Source organism: Botryllus schlosseri, chromosome 5, assembly GCF_051294905.1.
Source record: "Botryllus schlosseri isolate E-star chromosome 5, Bs_hap1, whole genome shotgun sequence".
Taxonomy (NCBI): Eukaryota; Metazoa; Chordata; class Ascidiacea; order Stolidobranchia; family Styelidae; genus Botryllus; species Botryllus schlosseri.
In genome coordinates, this window is record NC_137240.1 from 10,678,413 (window position 1) to 10,701,514 (window position 23,102).

At 41.6% G+C, this 23,102-nt stretch overlaps 1 protein-coding gene, 1 long non-coding RNA gene and 1 other non-coding gene across 4 annotated transcripts; 2 read left to right on the forward strand and 1 right to left on the reverse strand.

Moving 5' to 3' along the window:
- The first annotated feature begins 534 nt into the window (after positions 1-534).
- LOC145438983 (neuronal pentraxin-1-like) lies at positions 535-20,074 on the forward strand. 2 transcript variants are annotated; one of them, XM_080316391.1, is made up of 4 exons: positions 16,113-17,212; positions 17,604-17,662; positions 17,928-17,979; positions 18,689-20,071. In XM_080316391.1, exons 1-4 carry the CDS (start codon positions 17,140-17,142, stop codon positions 19,342-19,344), a joined length of 840 nt encoding a protein of 279 aa, XP_080172517.1. In that variant the 5' UTR covers positions 16,113-17,139; the 3' UTR covers positions 19,345-20,071. The 2 variants fall into 2 exon arrangements, with proteins under 2 accessions (XP_080172518.1, XP_080172517.1); XM_080316392.1 differs by lacking the exons at positions 16,113-17,212; positions 17,604-17,662; positions 17,928-17,979 and adding an exon at positions 535-625 and having other exon boundaries at positions 18,689-20,074.
- LOC145438982 (uncharacterized) lies at positions 7,974-13,309 on the reverse strand. Its single transcript, XR_013915064.1, has 2 exons — positions 13,205-13,309; positions 7,974-8,409 (listed from the first exon to the last, which is right to left on the reverse strand). It is a non-coding gene; the product is annotated as an uncharacterized LOC145438982 (long non-coding RNA).
- A 1,635-nt stretch (positions 20,075-21,709) lies between the features above and the next one.
- Positions 21,710-21,782, forward strand: Trnar-acg (transfer RNA arginine (anticodon ACG)). Its single transcript has one exon. It is a non-coding gene; the product is annotated as a tRNA-Arg (tRNA).
- Positions 21,783-23,102: the final 1,320 nt, after the last annotated feature.

Genomic DNA, 23,102 nt, shown 5'->3' on the forward strand with positions numbered 1-23,102 from the left:
GCAAGGTACGGGTCTGACTATAGATAACTAACCTAGGTTAGTTATCTATAGTCTGACCGAATTGACAAGCCTCTCGATTATAGCCAACCCTATGTATAGCCGAATTTACGATCAAAATATAACTCCCGGTCATTTGACTGTAAGGAAACGACTAAATGTGCGTTACATGAACGACCAATGCCATATCCATGTACATTGTACATGTTAATCAAAATGATTCATCGCTATTTCGTTAATTTCTCTAACTCCTGTAAATACAGGCGGATTCTGCACAAAACGACTGGTCAATGGAAAATGGATTAAGCTAGGAGATTGTGGGGTAATAATTCATTTTCGGTTCGTCGTACATACAGAATAGAAGCAAATATTTCAGTTATTGTTTATAGTTTTAAATGGTATTAACGGTGACTCATTCACTGGACCGCGTTTGGTGATCAGTGCGATTTCAATGGTATATTCTCTCTCTTCCCTTTCCTTTACTTTTTTGAAATCTGCAAAGAACATAAATGTATTACTTTCCAAAACTTCGAACTGGCGCTGACCACTGCAACATATTCTATGTTTTATTTGAAGGGTATCACAAGCACTCCAGCAAAAGTCTCGAAAGACATAAAAAAGACACTAGGTAAGATATAATAAATCACAAGTCAAAATACGATAAAACACCCGGACATGAGGACACATTAAATATTTAATCTTGAGTATGCTGACAAGAATTCAACAACAGTTCCATCGATTGGGAAGTCGGGAAATATATATATTATACATAGGGGAGATGTGGTACCGATGGATCACTGGGACCGAAAATACTTTGAAAATTCTCTATGATAATTCCATGATTGCACTCCGTGAACTTGTCTACAATTGGATGCTGGCAAAATCTTTCCTCACATACAAAAAAAATTCGACGTGCGCGAACAATGGGGTCTCTCACAGATGATTTTTGTTTTAGTGCAGAGGTCTCAAACACGCGGCCCGCGAGACCATTTATTGCGGCCCGCGACAGCATTTTGGATTTCGAAGTATTCGACAATATTGAACTCCAAAGAAGCCAAAGAAGAATGTTTGGTCGCAACTGTCAAAAAATAGAATAAATATTAACTCAAATGTTGTCATAAAATCACGTTTTGATTTAGGCTCGGACTTATAAATTTGAGGGTACATACATATTGCATTAAAATCGACAGTGTGACTTCCAAATACCTCGTTATAGCGATAAAACATCATATGCAATTATTACATAAAGATTTTCTATACGTAGACATGTTTCATTTGTTTCATGATTAGTATGCTTGATTATTTTGCTTGATTTGGCTTTGTATCATCGGTACCCACCCTACGAATTTTATACATAAATCGACAAAAAGTCCACTCAAGGAAAGTACTGAAAAAATAATAGGTGCCATTTTATAGCCTGATACAAGCCCTACACTTCACAATGAAAATGATTGCTGGTTTGTTCGTGTTGAAGGTTACAAAGAAAAATGAATATGTCGATCTAAATTTAGTTTACACCCACTAAAACAGAGGTCTCAAACTCAAATGTGCTCGCGGGCCAATTCCTACTTTTTGATGGCGCCGCGGGCCGCAGCACCAATAATAGGGGAATTCAATGTATTTCAGAGTAGGCCTTATTTCCGGGTTTCGAGCATAGGCCTGGCCTACTCCTGATAACTAGGCTATATTGATCATGTCATTACCGAAGTCAAATAGAATCAGCGTTTGATTTTACCTTCGAATGTTGGAACAGATCAATAACAACATGAACATAATGGATACTGTGCCATAGCAATAGAAATGTGCAATCGCCGAAGAATAAATTGGTGTTACTGCAGTAAAGCGTAGGCTACGACTAGTTAATACTCGCCACATTAAACTGGCGATAATGACATATATAAGGATACCCAAGATGACACAGGATGTATCCAACTATACATCAAAGGGGTAACATAATGCCAATGGCGGTTGCCATACCTACCTGCTTAGATATCTAAATAAGCTACGCAACGCAAGCTACGACTTTTTGATATTTTACCATTTCTCATACCAGGGTTCATAGTTTGTTCATAGTGTCCTATATGGTGTGGACACAAGCAAATCTCACGGCTCCGTGAAATTGGTCTACGGCACGCTTTTCGTTTCGTCAAAGGCAATTTGACGGTGATTTTTGACCGGCTTGTCTAGCATTAAATTTGATAAAACGGGTATCAATGGGAAGCTATCACCGTACCGATTGCGAAAATATAGATTTTATTCTGTTCGTGGCCCTGGATCTCTCCAAAATAAGCCTCGAATGTTGCATTGTAAGTGAGTTTGGTATTGTGACGCAACCATGCCGTCTGAGCAGCTCAGGAGCAAATGCGCACGAGAGTGAGAGTGTGAATGCTCAATAGGTTGCGCAACAATGGCCAATACGTTTGCAGCTTGCGGTGCTCCTCACCTGCTCCCTGACGTCATTGCTGCGTCACAATACCAAACTCACTTACAATGCAACATTCGTAGCTTATTTTGGGCAGTTCCAGGACCACGAGCAGAATACTTGTATATTTTCGCAATCAGTACCGCGGCAGCTTTCGATTGATACCCGTTTTATCAAATTTCATGCTCGGCAAGCCGGTAAAAAATTACCGTCAAATTGCCTTTGACCAAATGGAAAGTGTGACGTACACCAATTTCACTGAACCGTGAGATTTGCTTGTGTGCACACCATATAGGACACCATGGTTTGTTGCGTGCGTGGCTGTACCAAGTCACAAAAGTCCTTGCTGATTGTACCGTTTGACGCGACGAGTACGAGTACGAGTAATTCTACAGAAGGTCGCGCCCTAGTCCAAATCACAATTTTCAGTCACGAATCATCAACGGGTCATGTTTTACGATCATAAACAAGTGCTGTCACGCAGGACCGTAACTGCCGCACCCCAAAACCCCCAATTGGGGGGGGGCGAGCTCGAAGGGGGCCCCAAATTATTTCGTGAATTATCATAAATTTTTGAGTATATTTTGAAAATTCATGCAACTTTTTCCAAAGTTTTTCGCGCTAGGCGCGATTTCAAGTTGCCAAATGTCTTGAATTTTGAGTACTCTTCCCCCAAGAAAAAATACGCAAGATTTATAGAAATGGGCATGTCGGAATTGGCCATTACCGCGCCACGATTTACCAAGACATATAAAGTTTTAGGCCATGTAACATGCGACTCCAAGAAGTGGGCCAGGACGATAGGCAGCTAGAAAACCTTGGCCGAAAAGGACCGCCCTTATGTTTACCGAAAACTTCGTTATATGTACAAAATACGAATAGGTTTAACAGGGATATCTAGAACTTCTAGATATCCCTGAGGTTTAATTGTCCATGGGCGCCTAAATGACTGGCGCCGAATATTCCTGTCTTGGCAATCTGAACCTCACAAGACAAATACCATCCCGCAGGGAAAAATAATATGCCACTGAAGACATGCTAATTTGAAATCGTGTGCGTCTTTTACTGTAGTAGCCTACGTTTGGGCGATTCTATATATTTTTCTAGGTATATGGTTGCATCGACATTTACCTGCTATGGGTCGCCCCTTAAAACCGTGTCCCATCCCGAAGTTCTAGATATCTCTGAGGTTTAATTGTCCATAGGCGCCTAAATGACTGACGCCGAATATTCCTGTCTTGGCAATCTGAACCTCACAAGACAAATACCATCCCGCAGGGAAAAATTATATGCCACTGAAGAAATACCAATATGAAATCGTGTGCGTCTTTTACTGTAGTAGCCTACGTTTGGGCGATTCTATATATTTTGATATAGCAGACAGGAGGTCACTAAATAACATCATGTAACAGAGTCATACCAAAGGGCCGTACAGTTTCCAAGACACCTCACTCAACTCTGCCGGTAAATCTGATTACATGAGCAGAGACGACAAGAAATTGATAGCAATACATATGCAATTCCCTATCTTTTGACCGATTTTATCATGATTTATCGAAAATTTTCGCGCTTTGCGCTTTCTCACTAAACACAGTACGGCAAATTTCGTGGCAAAAGCGAACAACGTGATAGGGGTGGGTTTATCACCCTATGGTAGCCCAAGACCCAAGTTTTTTTTGGGGCCTGACGAAGTGCTGTTTGATCTTGCCAACGGATATACGCTCGAAGGTGTTTAATTATTATTGAGGGGTCCTACCTTTTCAATCACCCCTCACCTGTAAATCTGATTACGAGAGCAGTGATAAAAATGAATAGCAATATATATGCAATTCCCGATCATATTGGGCGATTCAATCATGAATTATAAAAACAATTCGCGCTTCGCGCGTCTACGCGAGAAAAGCAGGCCAATCAAAGCGCTCAATCTAGAGGAGAAGTATAACGGTAAACAGCGGATAGCATGAGGGGGGTCTGGGGGCGAAGCCCCCCAGAGGTTCGGTTCATCATCATTATGTGGAGGCCAAAGACCAAAGTTTTTTTGGGGGGGGGCTGAGGAAGTGCTGTTACGGCCCTGCTGTCACGTAATAGTTGATCTTCCACTGGGTGGTAACTTTTGAAAGTGATGCATTAGTGAAGTTTGATGAGTAGTTTCAGGCTTCTGGAGTAGTTTTAGAGCGAGTTTTAAGTTCTCAAATTTAAAAAAATTGGAGTTCAATATTGTCGAATTCTTCGAAATCCAAAATGCTGTCGCGGGCCGCAATAAATGCTCTCGCGGACCTCTGTTCTACACTGTGAACCTTTTTATATATTACAATTTTTCTTCATTATAACATCTTTGTATGAAATTTATTGCATTTCTAGTGCGGGCCACTTTATGCATGGCGCTGGCAGCATACAAAAATCATCACCAAACAAGCATGCACCTTGACAATGTCAAAAATTTTACTTGCTTTATTACAAAAGTTTGCTCGAAATATCCAGCTTTTCGTTTGTGAATATTTAGTGGCTCTCTGCTGTGAGCTTGGCCCGCAGTCACACAACATCAAGAGCGAAATGCACTACATGTAGTCAGCCAATTATGATTATTCAACCAATCAATGAAATTGATATCGTTGTCCGGTGTAAAAATTCTAGCAGGCGTACGGGGTCAATGTTGACTTCATATGTTCACTGCATCATAAATACCAAATTCGTGCGATTGGGGTGTTGGCTAATACCGTATAACTTGTTAATGGGATAACATCGGTAACAAGTATAGAAACACGTTTTACACTCTGCTCAATATCAACGTAGCAATACACCGCATACATTGTCCGGCCTGGCCTATAGATCGTTAAGGCGTAAGCTTATATCCCCTCAAGTCCTCGTCGAAATTGTTGGCAAAGCGACGGAAGATATCGATTTTTTGGGGATTAATATACCATTTGATTTCGCCAGTTGATACATTTGGCGACGCTTAAAACGTCAATATGCACTTAAACATTGTGACATTATGTGGCCCGAGTCGTCGCGAAGTATCGTCAACATTAATATAGATAGGCTATCACTTCACTGAAATGTAGGGTTGGAATTAGCAAGATGACGTCGTGAGCTTCACGTTCGCGTTCACACAGAAACTTTCAAAAAGGTTCGCGTTCCCACGAACCTGAACCTTTCAGAGGTTCACACCGCCGTAAAATGAAGGTGTGTAGTGCAACATTATGTTACGCCGAATACCTAAGAAGTCGATCAATATTTAGATATTCGGAATCAGCGCGACAATTACATATGATTAATATCAGTGATTAGAAATTTCAAGCTATTTTGGATGAGTTACGCTATCACGGGTGAGGTTTGGTATGATTGTGTCTCCTTTGTGCCTTATCTCTCCGTTCGCGCTCTATTTTCGAACAATATGGAAATTCCGTGATTTTGGGAATAAAAATGTTGAAAATCTAATGATTCATAGACATCGATAGAAAATACTAGGGATGGTGTGAACGTTAGGTTCACGTTCGCGTTCCATGTGTGAACCTCAGATATTTAAAGGTTCACGTTCACAAACGAACCTTGGTAGGTTCTGCACTGTGAACCTTGTTCATATATTACAATTTTCACTTCATTATAGCATATTTGGTTAAAATTTATTGCATTTCAACTGCGGGCCTGGTATATATATGGTGCTGGCAGCATAAAAATCAACACTAAACGAGCATGCACCTTGACGAGCATTTCACTTGCTTTGTTACAATTGTTTGCTCGAAATATCCAGCTTTCCGTTTGCGAATATTTAGTGACTCATCTCTGCTGTGAGCTTGACCCGCAATCACACAACATCAAGAGAGAAACACTACATGTAAGTAGTCAGTGAATGACTCTTATCCAACCAATCAATGAAATTGTTATCGTTGTCTGATGTAAAAAATCTAGCAGGCGTACGGGGTCAATCTTGATTTCATATAATTATTGTATTATAAAAACCAACTCCGAGGATTGGGGTGTTGGCTATCATTGGTTTATTAGCAATTTTATCAGTTCAATACACCACAAAAATGCGATACAATGAAAAGACAGGAAGATGTCGAAGCGACAAGGAGTAGTCTATGGAATCTGACACCCACCTTGGCTACTGCTGTATAAATTGTTAAAGGGGTAATATCGGTAGCAAGTAGGGATACCCGTTTTACACTCCGCTCAAAATCAACTTGGCAGTACTCGGGACGCCGAATACATTGTCCGGTCTGACCTTGACCGTTAAGGCGTAAGCTTATATTCCCTTGCAAGTTCTCGTCGAAATAGTGGCAAAGCGACGCAAGATATTGATTTTCTGGGATGATTATATCAATTGAGTGCCCAGTTGATACATCTGTAGACGTTTAAAACATCAATAGGTATTTCAGCATTGTGGCATTATGTGGCCCGAATCGTCGCTAGGTATTGCAAGGCTATCACTTCACTGAAATGTAGGGTTGGAATTAGCAATATGACGTCACGTGACGTCACGAGGTTCACGTTCGCATTCACACAGAACCTTTCAAAAAGGTTCGCGTTCACACGAACCCGAACCTTTCAGAGGTTCACACCATCCCTAGAAAATACCAATGATCATTGTTGGTTTCACAATTTTCCTTCACTCACCCCTGACGACATGTGAGGCACTGCCACGTCACTGACGTATCACACCCTGCAGTGACTATGTACAACTGTGGTGGCCATGTTTGGCCCCACCTCTACGAATGTGGGCGGAAAAATATGGCGCACATTACGAATCCCATATATTAGTTCTACCAATACGTCACGAATTTTCAATTGTGACGTAACAGTTGATTGTCATGTATGGCTCTCTGGGAGCTACAACTGAAAATATTGGGCCAATATGGCTCTTCGGTCGAAAAAGGTTCCCGACCCCTGCAATAGACAGATGGCTCGATTAGTGTGGTACTGCGGCTGTTATTACATCACGTCAGTTTTTTTAACAGATAATCCCATGTAGTGACCTCCTATTAAGTGCCACTACGAGGTCATGCATCTTCCATTGTTAGGTTACAATTGATTAACATTGTTATATGGCTGCTTTGGAATAACAATTGAATATATAGGGCAGGGGTTCTCAACTTCCCTTGTATAACGGGCCGCATTTTAACAGCAAAAGACGCTGCGGGCCGCAGAACAATATTACCTTGTATTCATGGGCTACTATTAAATTTAGGCTATTGTAGCCTATTTACCAGTCGTATACGGGCATTTAGTACATTTTTATGCATTATAAAGCATTAATGAACAGCGTTCGTAAGTTTGCAGCTGCTGCTTGTGAGAATATTATTATTATTATAGATGGTAAAAAATGGAAGTGGCGCATATCACCGATAAAGGTCTGGTGCACCACGTGCAAGGTTAATCGTAAAGAATAGTCAATTCAGGACAAATACATATGAAAAGGTTGAGAAAATCATAGCAATACGTTACAAGAATCCACGAATTCGATGACAGCCGTAAAAAGTAGCGGGTTAACTAAAAGGTTATAAGTACTGAACGCAAGATGTAGTCCCTCACAATACTGAATTAACCGTGCGTCTATGGTGAGCGTATTTACAACATGATAAAAGAAAATGTTCGACGGTGTCTGGTACGAAACAGAAATCACATAAAGTAGAGTCAATACACCCAATTTTAAACAGATGCACATTTAGCCGGCAATGACCGGAACGAAGGCGAAACAAAATATTCTCATGCCGGCGGGATATTCCGTCTGACGATATTCGGTCGAATATGGAAGTTTGAAAAACTCGATAGTGACATCCTTTTTCATTGTTTCTGTATTCCGTGTCCCATCGCGATCGGATGGACTTCCGAATCTCGCTTTTCGCATCTGAAAACTGGATCGTGGGTGCCCAAAGAGGTGGAGGTTGAGAAGCTGCTGTCCGCGCTAATTCATCCGCAATTTCATTTCCGTGAATGCCGCTGTGACTGGGTATCCAGCTGATTGCTACGTCGATGCCTGCCCGTTTGATCTGTTCAAGATAAGGATACATTGCATTAAAGATACGACTAGGCATTAGGCATGTTTAGCGTCTCGCCAATGGTCTGTATTGCGCTGAGGCAATCACTAAGTATGAAGAATTTGTCTGTGCTCAAACCGTTCTCTGTTATCCATGAAAGTGCATACATGATCGCATCCAATTCAACAGTAATTACCGACTGCAATGATGAGCAAGTTTGCGAATATTTCATTAGCTTCTGGGGTATGTAAACACCGTAACCAGTGGCAGTGGACGTTTTTGAGCCGTCTGTGTATACTTCAATATATTGGTCACAGACTTCGAACAGAAAGTCTTTGAAGATAGAGTTTACTTTGTGTGGGGTATCCAGTCAACAATTTTAGTGGACTAACCGACCACGGCTCTAGAAAAGTAGGGTAGCGCTGGCGAACACTGAATTCCACCAAGATTGGAGACTTGGAAACTTTATTGGACGTGACGAAATTCGGCTTAGTGAGACTGTATATTTCTTCCCATGAATCCTCTAATAGTCCTAACGTCGGGTGGGATCCGGGTGGATGTCTAAGAAGATGACAATGGTATACGCTGCAAAGATACTTGTGCCTCAAATGGAGAGGAAACTCATTACAAGAGGCCTCAAGTACGCAAATAGGTGTACTGCGCATGGCACCGCAGCAGAGAGGTAAAGCCTGGTTCTGGACGACTTCAATTTTGTTGATGTGGCACTTTGGGGCAAAAAAATACGCTGGCATCCCATAATCTACAACGGATCGTATAACTGACCTGTATATGCGGAGGAGAGATCTCCTGTTCGCACCCCAATTAGTGCTCGTCAATGCACGGAGTATGTTTAATCGTTGACAGCATTTCTTGACGATGTTTGTTATGTGATCCTTGTATGACAAGGTCTTGTCGAATGTAACGAAACGCAATATTCCAGAAATATCGTTGACGATCGAAAATCACAGAATTGAGCTCGTTAACAGTTTTAAATACTTGGGGGTTACATTCGACAAGACCAAGTACTTAAAACTGTTAACGAGCTCAATTCTGTGATTTTCGATCGTCAACGATATTTCTGGAATATTGCGTTTCGTACTAAAAACTAAGGCAACCGATTTGCTTTTTGAGAGAGTAAACCCCCATTGATCACATCATTTCTGGACTGTATCGAGAGAGGTCTGTAGGGATGATACAAGAGAGGGTATTGAGAGTCCACTTTCCCAGATTGCAGAATCGTCTGCGTAGAGGCCAATCTGGCTGGGTATCAAAGGTGGCAAGTCGTTGAGCATGACAGTGAAAAGCAAAGGACTAAGAACACTACCTTGTGGAATTCCGTTTTCTAGGTGGCTGGTGTCCGATAATGAGACCCCTACTCTCTAACCTGGAAGGTTCGGCCGTTGAGAAAGTTTGCTATCCACTTCAACATTCTACCTCTAATGCCAAGTTGCGAAAGCTTGTGTAATAACCCGCTACGCCAAACCATGTCATACGCGCGCTCGAAATCCAAAAACACGGCCACTGTTGAACGCTGGTTATTTATCGCTTGGTAAGCTGTATCATGCATTCGCATAATGTGATCGAGGGTGCTACGTCCTTCCCGGAAACCAGATTGAGAATGATGGAGAAGACTTTGTGATTCTAGGAACCAACGCAATCTGCGGGCAATCATTACTTCGAACACTTTCGACAGATGGCTCGTAAGCGATATTGGACGGTAAGATGTTGGATCCGGCGTATCCTTTCCAGGCTTCAGTATCGGAATAACGATATAGAATGTTTCCAATCACGAGGAATCCGACCTTTCATCCAGGATTTATTGAACAGATTCAGTAGCCGCGACGTGGCAAAGCGAGACAAGTGCTTCAGCATGGCGTAGCATATCGAATCCTCTCCCGGGCACGAGTCCCTACGGCTATGTACCGCAGAACGTAGTTCGGCGAGGCTGAAAGGCATGTTGATTGCAAGTTCGTTACCACTTTCGAATCCTGGAATGATATCATTGCTTCTCATAACCTCCGACTGATTAGATTGGAATGTTGCGGAGTAATTATAATTACTAGAGACGCCGGAAAACACTGATGAGAAAATTTGTGATTTAGATCTGTCGTCATGGTAACTGTTGTCCCCGAAGTGCATCGTCGGCATGGTTCGATGTGACGTGGAACCGGACATGGCTGCAATTGTTTTCCAAATCCTAGAAGAGCTCGTTTTCTGATTTACCGAATCACAGAAAGCCTCCCAGCATTTTCGTTTAGCTGATAATATTATTTTGCGGCATTCTGATCGCATTTTCTTGAAATTTATCACCTCCGTCATGACAAACGTTCTCTTCATTTTTTTTAAAGGCGGCTTTTTTGCGGCGTACTGCGCGGGCACAGTCTTCGTTCCACCATGGGACTGGGATCTTAGTAGAAGCGCGCGATCGAGGTATTGAAATTTTTGCTGCCATTTTCAGACAATTTGTAATCTCTCTGTTAAGTTGTTCCACATCACTCGACCTAAATTCACCTATCATTTTGTCCACCGATTAAGAGAATTCCAACCAGTTTGCTCGTTGCAGGCACCACTTTGTTGGTCTGGTTTCACTTCGGTTTTGGCCTACATTACAATAGGTGAGAACTACGAAGTGGTCGCTTCCTAAAAGGTGTGGTGAGACCGTAGGGCGGCATTTGTGGGCGATACTTGGTGAAGCAAGCGTCATATCGATGAGTGACCATCGATGCTCGGCGTTTACGGACAGATTGATCCTGGTTGGTGGAGAGGTGTTTACTGCAACGATGTTGTTTCTGTCAATAGCTTCGTAAAGACGGCTACCACGCTGGTTGTTTGTATGACTCCACGACCAATGGTGGGCGTTGATATCTCCGCATACGACACTGCGAGATGGTAGGCAGTCGAGAAATAATAAATCATTCGTTTCTAGTCGACAGTCGGGAGACACGTAGACGTTAAATATCGCCGTGGTCCCAACTTTTACACAAAGTAGTTCGAAACATTGCGACGTTATAGATGGTTCCTCAGTTGAGCTTAGCGCTTCGGAGACGAATGTTGCGAGACCACCTTTATGGACGGTATTGTCCCTTCTAAATAGTTTGTATCCTTTTAATTTAGGCGTGTATTTAGCAATAAGACGGGTCTCCTGAAGTGCTATAACGTCCGGTTTATGATCAAGGGATGTCAGGAAGTTTTTGAACTCGTATAGTTTGCGGTAAATACCGCGGCAATTCCATTGTAGCACTGCGAGTTGTTTATGCGTCATGGCTGCCACTATCTTTTCCCTGCTGATATTGGTCCACCAAATTTGATGAACCCTGGAGCGCGGTAGGGGACATCTCCTGCCCTAAATAGCTACTGGACACTTTAGCCACTATGTTGAATATATCAGTGTTTCCACACTTGGATGCAGATATTGATAGCTGAACAATTTGTGCAATCATTGCTAGCAGTTGTACGGTCTCGATTTTTGGTACTTCATTGTCATTGCTTCTAGGTACAGTGCTCACGTGGTTCAATGACACCTGTGGAGATGGTGACCTATTTCCACATTGAAGATGTCTAAGATCACCATCGTTTCGTGCTGGACGCGCTGCGGGTCCGCGAACTTTCTTACTATTTGGGGTAGAGGCTGCCTTGTGTGCGTACGAGACTGCACTGTTTTCACATTGAATATTTGGTGTTGCTGGCTGCGTGCGAATGAAAGTCCTAGCTTCGTCGTATGTAATGTTCGAGCGTTCTTTCACGACCTGAATCTTGGCCTCTTCTCTATACGTCGGACATCCTTGCGTAGGCGGCGCTGTGCAATTGATGGCAATCAAGGCATTTCTTATCATTGCGACAAGATTCGTGTTTGTGGTCTCGACCACCGCATTTTGTGCAACTGTGTTTACCTCTACATGCTTTCGCTGTATGTCCGTACCGATTGCAATTATAGCACCTTGTTGGAGCCGGATTGTAAGTATGCGTTTCGAAACGCAAATACCCGAAGGTAACATACGACGGAGTCTGCTCGGAATCGAAACCTAGTAGAACAGTCATGCTAGCCACAAGATCCTTATCAGACCTCCTTTTAAGTCGCTTCGTAAACGTGACCTGGAAAGAGTTCAACTCCTCTAATTCGGAATCCGATATGTCAAAGGGGACGCCCTTTATAACACATCGGGAAGCGCACGGTTTACGATAATCACGAATCGAAGCCTTGATCGGTATGCTGGTTTGTGTGACGGTGTCCTTGATGTGGTTACATTCTAATATTAGTTTTACCTGCCTTTGATTGTGGCATTTTATAGCAATGTCTCCGGACGGTTAAGGGTTTTATTTCGTCGTAACTGCCTATAAGGGAGTGCAGAGCCCTGTTTACCTGGGTGGGATGATAGCGGGTCATACGTCTATCCTGCCCGGATATTATGATCTGAAGATCGGTTCTACCTGCAGGAGTGGACTGTTGAGGTGTGTTTACGGCAGCAGTCACCGATTCGGCTGCTGAATGAGATGCCATGGTCTGGGTTGAAGTATTTTTATCATGACCATTACTGGCCGGTTGGGCACAAGGGGCCGTTTAATTTCCAGTGTTAGCCGGTCGGAAGGTTTGATGTTCAGGAGGGGTGGATATAGAAGCATATCCCCTTGCTGGAACCTTAACTTTTGAACGCAATGTGCTATCGTCGCTATCAGATGAGATGGGGTCTGCTTTACGCTTTTCTGAAGATACGCCGTCCATCTTCTACCCTAATGGTAGTGAGGAGGTAACGATATCAGGCAGAGCTGACACTACACTACACTACACTAGTAAAAGGAAAGATCTTACCGTAATGTAAATCCTATCGTAGAACCTCTTGCTACTCGTGGCGCAATCCACTAATTACCTGACGCGAACAAGAGACCTCCGCACTCGACGAGGGTCTGAAGCGAACTGCTTGTGAGAATATGTATCTTTTAGCGGCGCATGTTAAACCCTTCATGGGGCGTGCATTACATTCGTTGGTATATGCAACTTCAATTCCTTCCACCAGAGAGCCGAACTCCCTGTTCCAATGCGTGGGCGAGCAAGTATAAAATTACGATAGCTTTTGCGTTACCGAGGCCATTATCACATTGAGCTCTGAGTGATATGAGAATAAGTCTGGTGTTTGAGGCCATTTCTGAGGAAACCAATCAACCCTTCTCCTTTCCGTCCATGCCTGGGGCCCTGCACCAATAGTTACAGAAGTCAGCTTTGTCAAGTTGATATTTGTCGTTGGTCCCCTCCCCACGTTTGCCCAGCCAGTATGTCCTCTGCATATATGTCCACTCTGATAAAATTCAACCAGATAATTATAATTAGTTATGCAATGTCGGTGGATTCGTCCAAGGCTGGGTTAAAGTAGTCTACGCGGCAACGTGTTTCAGAACATGCGATAAAAGATTGACTGATATTGATGTTACTCGTCTGGTCACGATTGAATCAGACGACTGTATTATCTTCGAAATTTGTCAGGTGATGTTGACCTTGCTGCTAAGTTCCGGAAACAGCAAATATTCGCAAAGTATGTTACGGTTTTATTGAAGTCACACCTTCTATATCAGATTTCTTGGGTTTAGCGATATTCGAAGCAATTTTAAACGATGCGTCTGTAACGTCGTCGGCAATCTCAACAACCGTTCGCAATGAGTCAAACACTTTTTAAAAGTGTAGGCCTACTACATGGCGGAAATTTCTTGAACCAGAGTCCAGCCGAATAACGATTCAAAACAATAACAATCTGAAGTCGAGCATATATCAAGAAACGAGAACGCATTAAAGCAGTGGTTCTCAAACTTTTTTTAGACACGCCCCCCCCCCTTTTATAGGGAAAAATTTCGTGCCCCCTTATCGTCATGTAGCAAAATGCAACCAGAATGCTAGCAGTACAAACGGGTAGTTTGATGGCATGGAAGGTTATGGACGTTGATTAGAGAATTCTCAAATATGAAATTCGGACTATACTCAGAGAAATAACTATGAATTGGGGATAATTTGCGCGCAGCGCGAAATTTTTTTCAGTTCACCGCAGCTTCGCGCCCCCTTCAGATGCTTTCACGCCCCAAAGGGGGCGCGCCCCTCAGTTTGAAAACCACTGCCTTCAAGAATGAGTAGTCAAGCGAAACAGAGACGGTGCGATAAAAGAGCTTGAGTATCTAAATTAATTTGTAACAATACCGTGTCATTTGTAATTGCGTTTATAATGAAAGATGTCGCGGGCCGCAAAATATACGTCTGCGGGCCGCGGGTTGAGAACCCCTGATATAGGGCCACGGTCATTATCATAATCTCATTAAATATAGAACAAACTTCGCCAACAACATGCATGTACTGTGTATAAAATAGAGTAAGAGTTCGATATCAGTATATTTTTCGGTAACATTCATTTCTCAAAAGTTCAAAGATTAATTTTGATTACTGCATGAGAGTGATTGTCACCACAACAAGCCGTCTATATGCAGAGGTGGTCAGTAACAAGTACTTCTACTTTTTGGAAGTACTCAAGTAGTTTTCCTCTACTTCTGCTACTTACTCAAGTAGATCTGATTTTCTCTACTTCTACTTCTACTTCGTAATATTTTGTGATCTACTTAGTTACTTTTCGCTATTTTCAGTTTGTCAAGTAGAAGTAGTCTAATCCCCCAATACGAAAGTTAGCCTGAGGAATTTCGGGGCTGTTTTCACGGAGCACCAGCATTAAATATTCATAAAAGTCCAGTAAAGCCCAGAAATTTTGTTGCGCTTCGCGCACAGTAGTTATGGAGTGACAAATATGTTTTCGCAAAAGTATCAGTGAATATAATTTAGGTATCGGATGGCTTGGTTCCGCTCACACCGCATTGTCGCCCATATCAAATATTTCATCACAGTACATATGGCCCACCATAACGTTTGAAACTACCGTTTCGCAATCTAGCAATCACCATCTTGCTAATCTGGAAAATCCAGCTTTTTTTAACGTTACACCTGTTTTAGCAGATCACCTTTGAAGCTTTATGGACAAAAGACATGAAATATATTATCCGCTTTTAAGAAGTGGTATTTGTATTTCACTTTCAATTGTAATGCGAGTATCATACTTTGAGCTCTAATTACTTTCAGTTCTTTTGTCTGCAGAACATACATGTTGAAGCATAAAAACATGTGTAGTAATGCCTCTATTTTCCGAAAATAAAGCTACACTAAATATAACTTTTAATATCCACAATATTTGGTATTAACGTATACTAATCGCGCAAAGTGATGAAACCGTATCCTATACAACTTCTACGTATTGCTCTTGCCTAAACATGGGGCCTTATAATATGGGGTAGGGCGCCATGCCATGATATTCTCTAAAACGGGGTCTTCTAGTAAACAAAGGTTTCGCATCCCATGATGCGAAAGAATGCTTATTCTGTCGAAAATTGATACCTCCTGGGATGCATCAATAAGAATCAAGCTCTCTGCACCTTCCGCATAGCTCAATTCGCAGCTTTTGACAGTCTATGCGAACGAATTAAGACTGTTTTCAAAACTACTTACTTACTTGAGTAGATTTAAAGTCGGTCAAATCTACTTTTACTTCAAGTAGTATGAGATGGCTAATTGAAGAAGTACTTCTACTCGTACATGAGTAGATTTCTTCGTCGCTACTTCTACGTCTACTTGAGTAGCTTTCTTGACTACTTTGACCACCTCTGATATGGTACGGCACGTGCATCGAATAGGCTACCATATAAGCACGACTGTGAAACAAAGTATAACTCCAGTAAGCACAGTGCATGCGATGATGATTTCGGTGACCTGCGTAAGGAGTTCCGGAAACAATGAAAAAGTAGTTGAAGTTAGCACAGTACAACACTCTCTTTAAATCTACCAAAGGTAAAGTACGACCGAGTTCGTGCACCCGACTTCCGGCTTGCATTTAGTCTGCAATGAGTGTAGAGTAGGAGAGTCTGCGTGTGGTAATTTGGTCGATGTTAGTTTATGAATACTCAGTGCGCATACCAACTGCTTTGTATCTTGTGTGGCTCTGATGTCTGCAACTATTTTCGGTGCTATGATCCTTCTGGAAAAATTAGAGTGCCGATCGGGCGATATGGGGGCGTTGGGCTCAGGGGTGGTATGGGGGCGCCGAAGAAAAATGACGTCACAGTAGATGGTGTCTTAGCGTAGGGAGATATGGTTTGAAGTATGACAATAGTTCTATATTATAGGTCTATGTTTTAAGTATCGGTCTTGATACACGGGGCTCGAATCAAGACATACAGGATGCCTCGAGTCGTATGTCTTGGTAAAAGTCATGCACAATGACTTCAGTTCAAGTCGAGTTAATAAACGAAGTGACTCGAAGTCAAGTCGAGTTATTCTTCATTTTTAAGAAAATGACCCAGGTTAAGTAGAGTAAACGAAAAATTGCAACTCGGGTCGAGTCATGATTCGCGTCATTACAACCCTGTCTTATATACTCCTGACTTTTACATTTATGGAATTGCCAACTTGCCACATTGCTATTCGCTGTCAACAGTATTATGGGCATCGAGAAAATGACATCTATAGGACTACATATTTTGACGTAGCAGCTTTTTCGTTGTTTTATTTCAAGAGGATAGATATATCCGATAATTGTGACAAAAATGGCGTAATTTAGATCATCATTGAATTCATTGATATCAAGTCTCGTGTTACGAAATGCACCATATTGTTTCTCTGGTTGCTAACAGGAATTATTTTATGCGGGAGTGTGACATTCATGTACTATGCATACTGTCCCCATATTCAGCCTGTCTTTATTATCATTCATTGTCTGTCATCTAGCATCAGCGTCGAAAGGTGGGTTGTGATTGTTAGTCTATTAATATTGGTTCTGGATTGATGTGGCCGAGCCGTTTGTATTCATCATAACAGCATGGTCATTAGTCAGACACGCTGCTCAACAATCGGACCTTTTTCGTTTTATTCCTAATTGTATCCCGTAAGTGGTTACTATAAAAAAAAACGTCAAGCTTCAATCTGGTGGAGTTGCAGTTTTTTCGGATATATAATAGCGATCTCCACATAGCGTAACGTGAGTAATGAGCTAATTTATAATCCATTGAGCATACCATTTCGACTTAGAGACGAGCACATGGCGGTAGGTTGTGTGAAATGTACCAATGTCCGGTACATGTTAATCAGAGTGATTCGTCAATTTTTTAAATTTTTCTCGCTCCTATATATACAGGGGGATTCTGCACAAAACGTTTCGTCAATGGAAAATGGATCAATCTTGGAGATTGTGGGGTAATCATACATTTTCCGTCGGTCTTACCTACAGGATGGAAACAAATCTATTCCGTTGTTGTTCATATTTGTCAAATGGTATTACCAATGACACTTCTGTTGCGCCTTGTTTGAGATCATTGTGTTTTCCCCCGACGAACTGTCTATTTTCCATTTCTTTATATTTTAAAATATACCAAGATATGAGAGGTATTCATTTCCTAAACAACGAAAAAGTGCTCATCCCTGCAACTAAATTTCATATTTATTTATATTTCATTTGTAGGTTGTTCCAAAGACTCTGGCCAAAGTTACAAAAGAAATAAAAACGACACTAGGTAAGACATGAATTAACAGTTAAATTAATAAAGCACCCGACCACTATAAGATGAATTGAATAATAAATTATCCTTAGGCTGCTAAGAAATCAACTATAATTATAGCGAATGGGAAGTCGGGGAATACATATGATAAGATATGCGAGTTGTATATGATCCGTATTTCGCAGGAGTGGTCAGAAGTGTTGGTTCGTCCAAACTGAACGAAGAATTAAATTCACAAATTTTATCGCAAAATAAAATGACTCACAACAACTTCGTAATGACATTTCAAGTTACTTGTTTATTTGTAATGACTGAGCGAAGCTTGACCGATAAAGACACAGGGTTAACGCCATTATCAGTGGCTGTATCGTAGCAATATCTTATCAATAGATTCGATACGAAATCTGTAGTTCAAAGCTGCGCACAGTAAGCACTAGGGCTGTTCAGAATTGACCAATTTTTGAAAAGTCGTAGCTACTATTTTCTGTAACTGTAACTGTAAGGTCCAATCATAACAAATGACATATCAAATGAACTGAGATAGCGACAATCTGAAATCGCTATAGATTATTATGAATCACATGATTTAAGATTCTCGGAATTTCCGAGAGCATAATACATTTACCTTCCGTTATCCCTCGAGTATTCTTTGCGGCCTAGAACATCAAAAATCTCGCATATGCTTGAGTATAAATGTGAGCCATATAACTATGTATTGTCACAGGATGCGGTATGTCAAATTTCAATTTCCGGAATGAATTGCATTTCGACTATGCTCAATTCAACGGAACGCTACCGTTGCTGACATCCTTTTCCGCATGCTTCTGGCTGCGGCGCGCCAATTCCACGACACACGCAAAAGGCGCAGTACTCAGCTACTGTGGTACTGGCGCGGCATATTGCAATAGCATCCTTGTATTCATTTCAAATTCAATCACAATGAAAGTCTACCTGAACAATGTGGAGTACAGCTTTAATAACGTCCCTTCAATTGATTATCGCTCGCACGCTTGTATCGTGCTTTCCTCAGAGGATGGACTTTTGCATTACTATCTAAACGGCACGGAGCAGGCCGACGCCGTAAAAGCAAGACATTCGATTCCTGCGGGCGGCGTGCTGATATTGGGTCAAGACCAAGATGGAGAAATAAATAGAACAATCCCGGGACCACCGGTGCAGAACGGGGATGGCTTTTACGGTTTACTGGAAGACGTTCGTATCTGGAAGAGGGCTTTGGATCCGATGGAAATTCAAGACTTGCATGCCTTCGACTGCAAATGTCCGTCTGATGCTATTGTTTCTTTCACCGAAACTAATACTATCATTCAAGGGGATGTGGTTCAGAATTGGGAATACACCTGTCTCCCCAGTGACTCATAAACGTGAGCACAAATGGATTAACGATATATAACTATACCATCACTCGGGGGTTGGGAACCTATGCCTGGCGATACCTCAGAGAAATTGATGTTGGCAATTATCAAGTAGCACGATTATCCGTAGTACGAATTAAATTCAAATGTTGATATACCACATGATTTTTCAAGATAGACATACATTCGTGGCGTTGTTTGCACTCTATACAAGACATTTAATCGTGACGTGACAATAACTTGACCAATGATGTAAGGTCGGGAGTACGGAAACGCCTTCGTCGCCAAGGTGTGGTGGCTGGCTATACTTTCATAAATAACCAAATGATGGATCTTTATGAGAAAATCCCTGCCTTTCAATAGTAGTAAGAGTGGACCAAAAAATGGACCCATGCCTGTCCACTGATACCAGTCTGTAGATTGAGACGTATCCGAGAGATTTAATTTTGAAGCTATATGTAGTGAAATCAAATGTATGATCTTTTTCATTAGAACTGAGATCTTCTATCGCGACAAACTAGCCATGCTGATATATGTCATAGTGATTTACTTTAAACTCTTTAAATATCGTTTGTATAATTTGTAGGATTAAGCCAACAGTCGTATTATCAAGGTAGCAAGTGATTATCAGCACTTAACGATATTCCGTTGGTCGAAGCACGAATTAATTGGCTTACGATATCACCGTTACGAGAGCACAAAAATCGAACTTCGAACTAATGGATATTTAGTGAAAAGCGTATTTGCAATAGTCAAGTCTCACCGCGACACCTCGAAGTCTAAATAGATAGTAGGCCTACGGTTAGTGCGGGGTTTATAGCATCACGTCAGATTTTCAACACAGATAATCACAAGTGGTGCACTCGGATTCTTTTCCGGAGCATGAATCTTCAATTGTAGCCTCACAATTGATTAACACAGTTGTATGACTTCTTTGGAATCACTATTGAATAGGCACACTACGGCTCCGTTGCCAAAGGTTTCCGACAGGGTTGTCACAGAGTAACAAAGTTCCAAGTCACAAGTCAATCTCACTTTTATTGCTTTGAGTCGAGTGAAGTCGAATCATTTTCAATTCACCTCGGCGAGTCGAGTCACATCGAAGTCCAAGTCAGTGAGTAGACCTTCGAGACCGAGTCATATTGTTGTGATTTGAGTCCAAGTCAATGCTCTCTCTAATTTTTCACGAGTCTGCGCGCGCTCACCAACTCACTGCGCGGTCCCTTCGACAACATTGCGTAACGGCTAAAACAGGTCATCACTTTGATTGGACTTCCGAATTACCCACTTTTCTTATTAATTTGTGGTGTTGACTATGAAAAATAAGTCATTGCTTCGGGTTTGCTTGTGTGCGCAGCTTAGATTTTCTGTGCGCAGAGACCGTGTAAGCACTGAGCAATTGCGCACGCGCGCAGCTTCAAGGGAACAATGGTCCAAGTCCAAGTCATTGTGCTCACTGTTCAGTTTTGAGTTCAATCCCGTTCAACCCACTTTTTCAACTCTGCTCGAGTGATATAGAATGGCTCGCATTCATAACAGTTTCTGGCCCTATTTTCCAAGAATCAGGACTGATAGACGAAATACCAATAATGTGGTGACTTTACTATTCTTCGAAGTTACAATGAAATGTCTGTCTTGGCCGTCCTAGTTTCGAGTCATATGACTTGGCTTGAGTCACGCACAATGACTCGAGTACAAGTCGAGTCAATGCATAAATTGACTCGAGTCGAGTCAGTTAACGCATTTTCAAAATTGACTCGAATCAAGTCGAGTCACCAATAAATCTCGACTCGAGTCATTAAAACTCTGGTTTCCGACTATCATGTCAATTTTTTTGATACAGTAACGAATATCCTCTGGGTGAGTACCGAATTAAGCAATCCCGATCTCACGATATGCAGTCATTTGCAGAAAACTATTGCATGGTGACACTTGCATGCAAGATATAGCCCCCCCCCCCCCCAAAAAAAAGCCGATTTCACCAACACCATGTCACATATGATCAATGAAAATAATTTACCCAGTCATTTCCGTTTAAATTATAATCTATATCGATAAGACCAGCTATATGTCGTGATAATGTATGTCTCAACGGTCAACAGTAGCTACACTATGTAGGCCTACTCTACAACAGTGTACTGTACATCTCCATCGATGTAAATGGTGAGCTTATCGTTCTCTCCTTTGACTATGAATCTCTCCTCTCCATTAATGAAACTTGACACGCATTTAGCACGCTTCCGCTTGAAGTAGCGAGATCCGTTAAACTCACACACACATCGCATAGGCGGCTCTTCAGCCTATGGAACGGATCTATTTGGTTCTTGGAATACTTGATGAGATACTATGATAACAGCGCCACCATGACGAGTGGGCGCGTGGCGCAATGGATAACGCGTCTGACTACGGATCAGAAGATTCCAGGTTCGACTCCTGGCGTGCTCGCTACCTTTTTTTATATTTGAGAAAAGATTGTGAGTAAGGGGTGCCGCTTGCGAAATATGCCCGTGTGGTATTAAGTCCAGTCGGGGATGCGGCAGAATGAATAGCCGCATTGTAATACATTCGGATGCATAGGCAGTAGCAGCACGTTCTGAATTGTCCGAGGTTGATCCTCCTTCCATATGTCACTACTCTGACTGTGTTTATTAAAAGATCTCGAACAAGTACGAATACAAGATAGCGAATGAAACGCGCGATTTGTTGTTGTTAGTGGTATTAATGGTGTTTGTCGACTACCAGAGGTAGTCAATAACGAAGTACTTTTTTATTTTTAAATGTACTCAAGTAGTTTTCCGCTACTTGTAGTACTTACTCAAGTAAATCAAATTTCGTCTACATCTACTTCTACTTCGTAATATTTTGTGATCTACATACTTACCTATCGCTATTTGCAGTTTGTAAAGTAGAAATAGGGTAATCCTCCAATCAGAAAGATAGCATGAGGAATTCCGGGGCTGTTTTCACTAAGCACCAGCATTTAATTTTCATAAAAGTTAAGTAAAGCCCAGAATTTTCGTCGCGCCTCGCGCACAATAGGGATGGGGTGACAAAACATATATGTTTTCACTAAAGTATCGGTGAATATAAGTTGGGTAGCGGGTTGTGTGGTTCCGTTCACAACGCATTTTTTCCATATGAAATTGAAATAATTTGAAACTATCAATTACCTATCATATCGTAATCTTGCAGCCTATGGCGTGTCGTAATCTGGAAAAGTGAACGCTGACTTTTTTGGTCGTCAGACCTGTTCTAGCAGATCAAGGTTAAAACTTTCTGGACAAAAGACACGAAATATGTTTTCAGCTTTTTAGGTATAGTATTTGTATTTCCCCTCAATTCCCGAAGGATCATGACAACGTTTTGTCTTTCGTACAAACAACACGTTGCGGCGACGTCATATACTAGGCATATTCGATATATAGTAAAAATAAAACAGTTCATTTGCCATTTAAATATCGAGCTCGAAAGATCATGACTGAAAATGTTGCTATATTCAAAACTGTGATTTACGTGATAGATTCTGTAAGATAACAATATACGCTGACTAGAACTTGCTTAGAATCACGCGGGATTATAAAGCGGCGTAATAGCCTACATGGTATACCACATGGGGTGGGCAATTATTTTCCCCACGGGTGAAATGAAAACCAGAAAATACGTTGGCAGGTCGAGTCAAAATTGTAGCTATATTCTGCGGCGTTTTAATTGTATTTCTAAATTGAAAGCCGTGAATTAAATCGTCAATACATGCTGCTTACTGAA

What these genes read in the sequence shown, in the direction of transcription:
- LOC145438983 (XM_080316391.1), top strand. Translation starts at nt 17,140, where the DNA reads ATGCATACTGTCCCCATATTCAGCCTGTCTTTATTATCATTCATTGTC. An exon ending in TCTAGCATCAGCGTCGAAAG is followed by an intron (nt 17,213 to 17,603) that starts GTGGGTTGTGAT and finishes CTATATATACAG; the next exon opens with GGGGATTCTGCACAAAACGT. An exon ending in TCAATCTTGGAGATTGTGGG is followed by an intron (nt 17,663 to 17,927) that starts GTAATCATACAT and finishes TTTCATTTGTAG; the next exon opens with GTTGTTCCAAAGACTCTGGC.